Genomic DNA, 9,542 nt, shown 5'->3' on the forward strand with positions numbered 1-9,542 from the left:
ATTATCATATTTGAGCTCTTGAGTTATTTTTCATTTAATTTAGTTGAAGAAGTGAATTAACAGAATGGAAATACATTTTGTGATCACGGCAATGTTATCAGTGGGATTCCAGTCAGATGAGTTTGTTAGCCAATTGAGCACCGTGGTCATTAAACCATATAATCATGCTTTTGGCAGTGAGGGCAGGACCAAATCTTGATGGACAACAAAATCAGCAATTCTATAAATCTCATCAGCAGAGTGTGCGAGATGGCTACACAACCATCACTAACTAAAAAACCAACACAATGGACCAGAAGCAATATCTACCTTTATACTCTGGGACTTTGATTTTGAAATCATTAATGCAATATTTACTACTTACCTTGAATTTCTGCAACTATAAACAAGTCGCAGAAATTCAAGCAGACTGAGAGACTGCTAAAAATGTGTATCAGAATATTTATCATGAAAAGTTAATTCTCCATAACAACGTAGAATAAATCAGTCTTCACATATGTGTTACTGTTTTAGCCGGTGTTTCGTCTGGGAAAAAAAAAAAACTCTACGATCAGTTCCATTTTTATTACTGAAGATGGGGTCTCTGTATGTAGGTGAGGTTTTCTGCAACAGGTTAGTGTGGGACTGACCACCTGTCTGAGTTCAGGAATCACGGCAGCATGGGAATTCTGGCTCATTTGGCTCCAAAGCGGCTCAGAAAAATGTTGTAAAATGAATTAGCGCTCGTAGTCTAAAATGACTACATTCAACAGCTCTTCTTATGGGTCAGCGTAAAGTGAAATGTGCATTTAGATTTTTAAAATACCATACGAGTTTGTTGTATGGCGTTTGACGGTTACATTTACAGATTTACCTGCGGGAAATTGATGGAAGTGGAACTTTTAATTCAGAAATCTTCCCATTTTGTTGAACCAGCAATCAGAAAATATGATAGTTTACTGCTCGAAAGTAATGGGTTTAAAATGTTTTAACCCTTTTCTGAAAAACACACCAACAATAAGAAGTGAAGGGATTATTTAAATCCACAAGGGGGCGTCCTGAATCGCCTTACACTGAAGACTGAGCTTGAAAGAGAATTAAACTCAACCATATTGCTTTAGTATAAAGTGGAAAATATGTGAAACAAGTTACCCGCAGAAAATGTGTATTTTAACACTAATTGTAGCTTATAATGGTATAACAAATAAGCTCCTTGCTTGTTTATATACTGTTTTGTTCAATGGTCTGAGAGACTGCAATAATTTTTCCCCCTCCATGTATGGGAAGCACTGTGCCGCCATGATGCTGTGACATCATTCACGACAACAGCCGACAGCTGATAGAGAGTTTTTAGGCGGTGTAGCCACACTGATCTATTGTCTTAATAAACAATTTGCTTGATAAAAATGTGTCACAAAAAGATGCGGTTATCGCGTGGCTGCGCAGAGATGCAAAACTGAGATACAAAAATAGAAAAATATTCATGAACTTTGGGACCTGGATTAATAATGATATTTTCTGATCTCCCAAGACACGGAATCCGAGTGGACGCCCAGCCTTAGGACTGAAACATTTGTGGATTAGTGTATATCGAGGCCTAGTGTGGCTCACTGATTTATACTGCCCTACATTGTTACAGAGAATTGGCTTTCTCTGATATACATTTTTGTTATTCTTGTTTATAGTTTCAGTTATTCAAAATAGGTGTGTATATGATAGGATTTTTTTTTAACTTTTGATATTACAGTCATTAAATAAATATATATAATAGAATATGAGAAAACAAATACAGTGAAGTATTTTTTACATCAGTTTTACAGAGTAAACACACTTATGTGGAAATATTGTAAAAAATAAAAGCAGCCTCTTAGCTTTATTAACCAGCCTCTCCTCAAATAGCAAATTAATTTCTAAATGTCATCACATTTAATCAAATGTCTAATTACACAATGGGCAGATTGTGGTGGTTGTTGTTATGCTGTTCATTGTGAACACTAGGCCCACTAAGCCAATCTGCTCAAATCAATGCGTGTGTGTGTGTGTGTGTGCGTGTGTGTGTGCGTGTGTGTTGTGTGCTGATGACCACACCACTTCTGTGGGATTAACGGCCACATGACAGTGCTGGCCTGGGCTCCCACTGAGCCTTTCATTTGGTTTCACTTGCAGAGGCGGTCTCTGTTGCTGTCTATCAGAGCAGTGGACCTCTCCAAACTAAATCTGCTTAGACCAGGACATGAGGTGGCGGTCAGGAAAACTGAAAACTCAAGTGAGATGGAGCAACACATGCTGAGTGTGAGTGGAGAATACCGCTTCGAAGGGAAGTCCCCGTGTTGTTCAGACTCTGAGACTTTGAGTCAGGGAGACAAAGAATACGATGACATCCTGGAGCTTAATCAGTTTGATGGACTTCCTTACTCTTCAAGGTTTTACAAACTGCTCAAAGAAAGGAAAGAGCTGCCGGTGTGGAGAGCAAAGGATGAATTTATGGATTCTTTGACCAAAGGACAGTTTGTGGTTCTTAGTGGCTTTGCCAAAACTGGAAGAAGCTCTCAAGTGAGTGCCTTACGTATTTTCTCTATAGGAACTCATTAAAGCTTTTAGCAATGCAAAGACAAAGTTTTTATTATTATTATTATTTTCTTTTATAGAGAAACAAATTAATTTTCTGCTAACTATTGGGGAGTAATCCATCCCACTTTTATTTTGCATTAGATTCCTCAGTGGTGTGCTGAATTCTGCCTCTCGGTCCGGTTCCAGCACGGCATGGTGGTGTGCACCCAGATTCATGCACAGCAGGCGGTTGATCTCGCTCTCAGAGTTGCCGATGAAATGGACATCAACATCGGTCATGAGGTGGGGTACACCATCCCTTTGGAAACTTGCTGCACCAGTGAAACTTTCCTCAGGTAATAAAAAAAAAGTGATGCTGCAAAAATTTTAAAAAAGCAAAAAAAAAAAAAAAAAGAAAAACAGACCGACTTTTTTTTTTTTCATTACACACACTGCTAAATCAACTGGCCTTTTATTAAATCTCAGGCGAGAGGAGAACAAAAGGCTAGAGGGGCTCTTTTCAGTGGCTGCGTCACAGCTGCCCCGTTCAATGTCCACCCATATGTCACACTCGCCATGTGGGTGCCTCATAAGTCAGCTGGGGACAAAGGAACTCTGCCCTGTGGGGGTTTGGGGTAGACGAGATAAACAAGCAGTAGTAAAAGAAACTGTGATAAAAGTCAGTTTCTAAATTTAATTAAATACCACAAGTGAACCTGAAATGGTAACAAAGTCTTATTAAAAAGCAATTCCTAAGTATATCTTTTATTGTGTCATTTTACAACAATGCAGAACTGAAAACACTTTCAAACTATATGTAAAGACTGTAGCAGACTTGAATGAATGATTAAACAAACTTTTTTTCAAATCAATTTTGCCTCAGGTATTCCACAGATAATATGCTGCTGAGGGAAATGATGTCAGACCCTTTGCTTGAGCGTTACGGTGTGGTGATCGTAGACCAGGCTCACCAGAGGACCGTTGCTACCGATGTGCTTCTGGGTCTGCTGAAAGAAGTTGCCCTGCAGAGGCCAGAGCTCCGTGTGGTCCTCCTGTCTGCAACCAAGCCGGACCCCAAGCAGCTGAACCTCTTCACTGGGTCAGCACTGCCAGCCATCCACCTGGAGGCCCCAGAGGTCGGGGAGGTGGTGTACAGCAGCACGGGTGACAACTATTTCTGCTCTGCTCTCCGTCTTGTGCTGGAGATTCATCGCTCCAAGGAGCCAGGGGATGTGGTTGTGTTTCTGGTGACAACGCAGGTAAGACGCAGCCCTGACATCTTAAGTCTAATAAAAGAGGTTTGTTGCTGAATTATCTCTGTGTATGTCCTCAATTAGGAAATAAATCTGGCCCACAACATCCTGTGTCATGAAAAGCGAGGCTTGCCACCTGGTCTGGGTGAGCTGCTGCCCATAGCTGTACATCCTGACCAACCTGGGAGTCTACCGATGTTTGGGGAGGAGGCGGGTCAGACCAGACGAGTGTTCTTCACAAGCAGTCCAAATGAGGACTTCTTCTGGGCTAATAGCTCAATTAACTTTGTTATTGATGCTGGAGTGGAAAAAAGATATGTAAGTTTTGCATTATCTCTTGTGCTCTTGTGATCTTGCACCCATCAGATATTTGTGGTCAATTCAGCCAGCTGTACTTTGGACCTCTCTAACTCCTCTTTGTCATTGTGTTTGCAGGTTTACAACCCAAGAATCAGAACAAACTCAGTCATCATCCAGCCAATCAGCTCAAGTCAAAGCGAGTGCCGCAAACAGCTGGCTGGTCCAACAGGTGAGCATGTTTCACCTGTTGTCTGAAATCTTCTAGATTCTATGACTGCCAAATCTCAGAGGTGTTGATTTGCATATGGTGACTGTGCAAGCCCATAGAGGACAGTGAACTTACTTCCAATAAAGTCAGTTTGAGTTCATTTCAACTTTGCAAATGGATAAAATTCAGTCACCCAAAGATGAGCATTCTGCGGCTTTTCAACAATGTACATGTTTACCAACAATTCAACCATGTCAAGAGAATATCTCGTATACTACTGCCTCAAAACCAAACTGACCAATGTTGTTTACACCAAATCGTGAACCAGCATCTGAGTGAACAGCCGGAACCGAATTGCATCAATCAGGTGTTTTCCAGTCTGTTATTGTCCAGTTTTTTCCCTTAGTCAGCTAATTAATCTATCTGGGTCTAATAAAGTGGCCAGTGAGTGAATGTAAATCTGTAGTTGTGATTATCCAGCTGTGTGTTAGATTACCATTCTGTCCTGCAGGCAAGTGTTTTCACCTTTACCCGAAAGAGAGACAGCTTCCTGCAAAGATTCGTCCTCGTATTGTGGAGTCTGACATCACCTCCACCGTGCTGTTCCTAAAGAGGATGGAGATCGCCGGGCTGGGTCACTGTCACTTTATCGACAGGCCAGGTGAGATTTATGTGTTCACAGGCTTACAACAAAACAAAAAAATCAAAAACATTGAATATTCTGAGGCTTTTGCAACAGGTGAGCCTGTTGTCCGTCCCTAAAAATTCACTTATTGTTGGACAGGAGAGTCTTTCGGTCCAAACGGTTTTGTTCTCTTTTTGCTCCGGCAGACAGGAACTTTTTTTTTTTGTTGTTATTATTGAAAGGCAGTGAGCCATGCTTCAGCCGAGCCGACAGCTTCTGTTCTGTGAGCATCCTTTCAGCGCTGACCTCCTTCCGTGTGCTTTTGTTCTCGTCGGATTTATGCACAAAAAAGCACCACAAAACACGCACACACACTCATTAGCTGATTAGAGCACAGGCATGGCTGAGCCGGTGAGAGGGTGAGCAGATAATAGGGAACCTTTCTTTCTCTCTTGTTTCGGCCTTCTCATTTAACACTATAAAATATACTAACTCATAACATGAACCAGTTTTTATTTTGCGTAGCGGTATGAGGCAGATGTTGGCGAGGATTACATCTTTGTAATCTGCTCCTGCCCTTTCGTTCTCACCATTCCCAGCAGGGTGCTAGACTTTGGATACTTAGAGTAGATTTGTGTGGAATTAATGATCACCCAGTTTAAATACGGTTAAATACAGTTATAAATCCACTTTCCTTTGCTCGTGTCCAACATTTTGAACATTATCCCTCTCGCCTCCTTTGAAATTCCTCCTTCCAGACCCCGGAGGTCTGATGCAGGCGCTGGAGGAGCTGGACTACCTGGCAGCTCTGGATAACGACGGGAACCTTTCTGAGATGGGCATCATCATGTCTGAGTTCCCACTGGAGCCTCAAATGGCCAAGACTGTGCTGGCCTCTTGTGAGTTTGACTGTGTCAACGAAGTGGTCATCATTGCAGCCATGCTGACAGGTGATATATGGCATTTTAACATAAATCTAAAAAACAAATGGATACATGCAAAATCATGCAGTTATTTAAAGTGTCTCTCAAAAAGTATGTCTCTGTAGTTTTCACCTTTTGCCACAGTACAACCATAAATGTCAATGGATTCTAATGGTATTTGATAAAACATACCAACATAAATAAATGCATAACAGATTAGAAAATTGTCTTGCGCATCTTTATCCACTAGATTTACTCCAAACCCCTGCATGAAATGATTAGCGAGCTGTCTCTTTGTCACTTTGTGCACTTTCGCTGTTTTTCTGGCGATCAAGAGACACAAACAGTTCATATCAAAGTTTTTTTATCAGAATGACCCAGTCAAAGTTATTTGGATGGATGGATGGATGGATGGATGGATGGATGGATGGATGGATGGATGGATGGATGGATGGATGGATGGATGGATGGATGGATGGATGGATGGATGGATGGATGGATGGATGGATGGATGGATGGATGGATGGATGGATGGATGGACGGACGGACGGACGGACTATTTTGTTGGTATGTCACAAAAAATCCTTATAAAATCCATTGATGTTGTGGATTGAAATATGATCAGATGTGTAAATGTCCAGCTTATATGAGCACCAACTGTATTAGTAAGTAAGTATTATCTCGTGTATCTTTTTAGCGCCCTCTTGCTTCCTGGTTCCAGCTGTGGAGCAGAAGCCAGAGGCAGCCCAGTGCCGCATGAAGTTCCAGCACCCAGAAGGAGACCACTTCACCCTCATCAACATCTTCAAGGCTTTCAAACAGTGTCAGCAGGATGAATGTCAGTTCAGGGAAAAAAAAAAAACAGTTACATTAGGCTGTATTATTTCCCATTTCACCATTAAACTTTCCCTGCTGTGTCAGACTGCGATGAAGAGAAGTGGTGTCAGGACTTGTTCTTCAGCCACACTGCCCTGCTGACGGCTGATGCTCTTCGAACCGAACTCACCGACACGCTGAGGAGAATTGAGCTGCCTGTCTCATCGCCCGCCTTTGGCTGCCGAGGCAACACGGTCAACATCAAGCGAGCCCTGCTCGCTGGGTTTTTCATGCAGGTCAGATATTGCAGATATTGTTGCCTGGTGGGTGCACTGTGGGACATTTGCATGCTCATGAAATCTAAATGTACAATTACAATTATACTGGCTGTTCTTCACTGGTTTTTAAATGCTTACAATAAGATGGTGTTTCTATCTTGAAGGAAGGTGAAATTATTTCTTCCTCACCAATTAAATGACGGAAAAAGTAACATTTCCTTCTATATTTTCAGGTTTGGCTGTAGGTAATGTGCAATAAAGAAGTACTGACCTTCTTATAGATTTACATTGTCCATCTAAACCAACCTAACCATGTCTAACAAAGCAATTGTCTGTCTTTTACATCATGAAATAATTGTGATTAACCACATATTCTGGGAAGCTGACTTCAATTACACTGCAGGACCCAGGCTTGAATACTGTCACACTGCTGCAACAAACTCAGCCTATTATTAAGAGATTCAATCACATATCAGGAATTAGGATGCTGTGCGGCATAGCCAATTGATGCAGCTCTCAGGGATTTTATTCCAGCGTATCTTTTCTTATTGACTTAGATTTGTTCTCTGTTTCCCACTCAAAGAAGATCAGGTGATGCACTTTCTGTTTGCATGCTTCCTATTTCTCTCTCTCCCTCTCTCCCTCTCTCTCTCTCTCTCTCTCTCTCTCTCTCTCTCTCTCTCTCTCTCTCTCTCCCTGTCTCCCTCCCTCTCTCTCTAAATATATATATATATATATATATATATATATATATATATATATATATATATATATATATATATATATATATATATATATATATATATATATATATATATTGTTTCATATATCTTTCTATGGAGTGACTCTTGGTTTGGCTCTGATTCCCCTCAGGTGGCTCGGGATGTTGATGGATCAGGGAACTATTTCATTCTGACTCATAAACACGTGGCACAGATCCATCCGATGTCTGGATATGGAGCCAAGAGCCCCAAGCTGGGCCTGCCGGAGTGGGTGCTCTTCCACGAGCACACGTTCTCAGAGGACAACTGCCTCCGCACCGTCACCCACATAACGCCTGAGGAGTAAGCCTTGTTAATGTTTCTTCCTCCTCCTTGAGCAGTTTCATTCATGCACTCATTTTTTTCCAAAACCTGACTACGTAGCACATTCACAGCTCAAGCTGCGGCCTCTCTTACTGATTGAAAGCGCCCTGCAGAAACCCCGCAGTATCTTGGCTCAAACCTAATCAGACAGGCACGTTCCTCTGACCCCTTTGAACCATATTTAAAGTCTCGGTTCGGGAGAAACTAGTCGTGCTGGCTGTGGAGCGAGGAATTACAAATCCTGTTCTTTAGTGTCTGCTTGCTGGAGAGAGGATTACAGATTGCCCAGAACCACTAGAATGCCGAGCAGCAGCTTAGAGTGTAAATGTAGAGCTTTGTTGACTGACTGATGCCCGTCTGCATTTCATAAGCTTCAGATGTTGATTTAAAGGTTTGAAACTCAGAGGTGTCCTGTGTCAACAAAATGCCCATCAAAAGTGGGCATTTCTCAAGACTGAAAATATGTCTTATTGAATCACTTCAGCACATTTACGGCACCAAACATTGTTCTCCTTGATTGCAGGTTCGTTCAAATGACGCCACAGTATTTTTTTTACAACTTGCCATCGAGTGAGAGCAAAGACCTCCTGCAGAATATCCTGAACGGCGGAGCGTCTCAGAACGAGGAGAACAAGCGCTCGTCAAGAGAGGAACCGCAGGAGGACCAGACATCTGACCGCTGCATCATACAGTGAATGTCAGATCCGCCTGCTTCCAGTCACGGCTGGACAAACTGAGACCTAACTTGTCTTCACTTCTAGCATCGACACCATCCGGATAGCTGAGCTGTTGTCAAAATGTCCTTAATTTTTATTTCTAGCATTTCCCTCCATTTGTGCCCCTCCTCCTTTTCTTTATCAGTCAGGGTTTTATTTTAAATAGTAATGTACAGTGCACTAATATAAAAATAAAATAACATATATATGTTTGGCATTATTGCTGAGTACAAATGAGAAATTTACATACATCCGTTATAATTTTAAGACTGAAGATGCCCTTGAGTTATTGTTTTTACTGGGTGGAATGACAATAGTTATTAAAAAGTACAATTTGGTGCACAAGTTTGAATTTAATTAGGGTAAAACTTCTATGTACAGGGTCAAATATATACACTATGTTACCAAATGTATTGGGTCGTCCATCCAGATCATTAAATTGTGCTGTTCTGATCACTTCCATGGCCACAAGTATATAAAATCCAGAGGCTTGGCATATAGACAGCATCCACAGCAGTTTGTCAAACAGCAAATTACTGTGCATAGAGGGATTTGTGGACTGGGTTTCCCTCGCTGGTGGTGAATGCAGTGTTGTAAAACACCAGCATTGGACTCTGGAGCTTTAGAAACATGCTATTATGATAAATTATGTTTCTGAGTATCGTCCCAAATTGATGCAAAAAAAAGCACATCAATGAAAGATTGAAATTTGTTATAGTCGCACCCTTGAGTGTATTTAAGTGTATCGCGATGGTTTGCGTCCTTCATGTTTATTTTCTAAATAGTTAAACCATTCTAAAGTTCCCGTT

General features: G+C 41.4%; 1 protein-coding gene across 1 annotated transcript; it reads left to right on the forward strand.

The window, feature by feature from the left end:
• The first annotated feature begins 2,134 nt into the window (after positions 1-2,134).
• Positions 2,135-8,941, forward strand: dhx32b (DEAH (Asp-Glu-Ala-His) box polypeptide 32b). Its single transcript, XM_055029495.1, has 11 exons — positions 2,135-2,532; positions 2,692-2,885; positions 3,413-3,788; positions 3,867-4,100; positions 4,218-4,311; positions 4,802-4,951; positions 5,674-5,865; positions 6,536-6,676; positions 6,760-6,950; positions 7,806-7,996; positions 8,541-8,941. The coding sequence occupies exons 1-11, from the start codon at positions 2,251-2,253 to the stop codon at positions 8,710-8,712; spliced, it is 2,217 nt and encodes a 738-aa protein (XP_054885470.1). The 5' UTR covers positions 2,135-2,250; the 3' UTR covers positions 8,713-8,941.
• The last annotated feature ends 601 nt before the right edge of the window (positions 8,942-9,542 follow it).

This window comes from Poeciliopsis prolifica, unplaced genomic scaffold, assembly GCF_027474105.1.
Source record: "Poeciliopsis prolifica strain line A6 unplaced genomic scaffold, Auburn_PproV2 SCAFFOLD005, whole genome shotgun sequence".
Classification (NCBI taxonomy): domain Eukaryota; kingdom Metazoa; phylum Chordata; class Actinopteri; order Cyprinodontiformes; family Poeciliidae; genus Poeciliopsis; species Poeciliopsis prolifica.

What these genes read in the sequence shown, in the direction of transcription:
- dhx32b (XM_055029495.1), top strand. Translation starts at nt 2,251, where the DNA reads ATGGAGCAACACATGCTGAGTGTGAGTGGAGAATACCGCTTCGAAGGG. An exon ending in AAACTGGAAGAAGCTCTCAA is followed by an intron (nt 2,533 to 2,691) that starts GTGAGTGCCTTA and finishes ATTTTGCATTAG; the next exon opens with ATTCCTCAGTGGTGTGCTGA. An exon ending in ACCAGTGAAACTTTCCTCAG is followed by an intron (nt 2,886 to 3,412) that starts GTAATAAAAAAA and finishes ATTTTGCCTCAG; the next exon opens with GTATTCCACAGATAATATGC.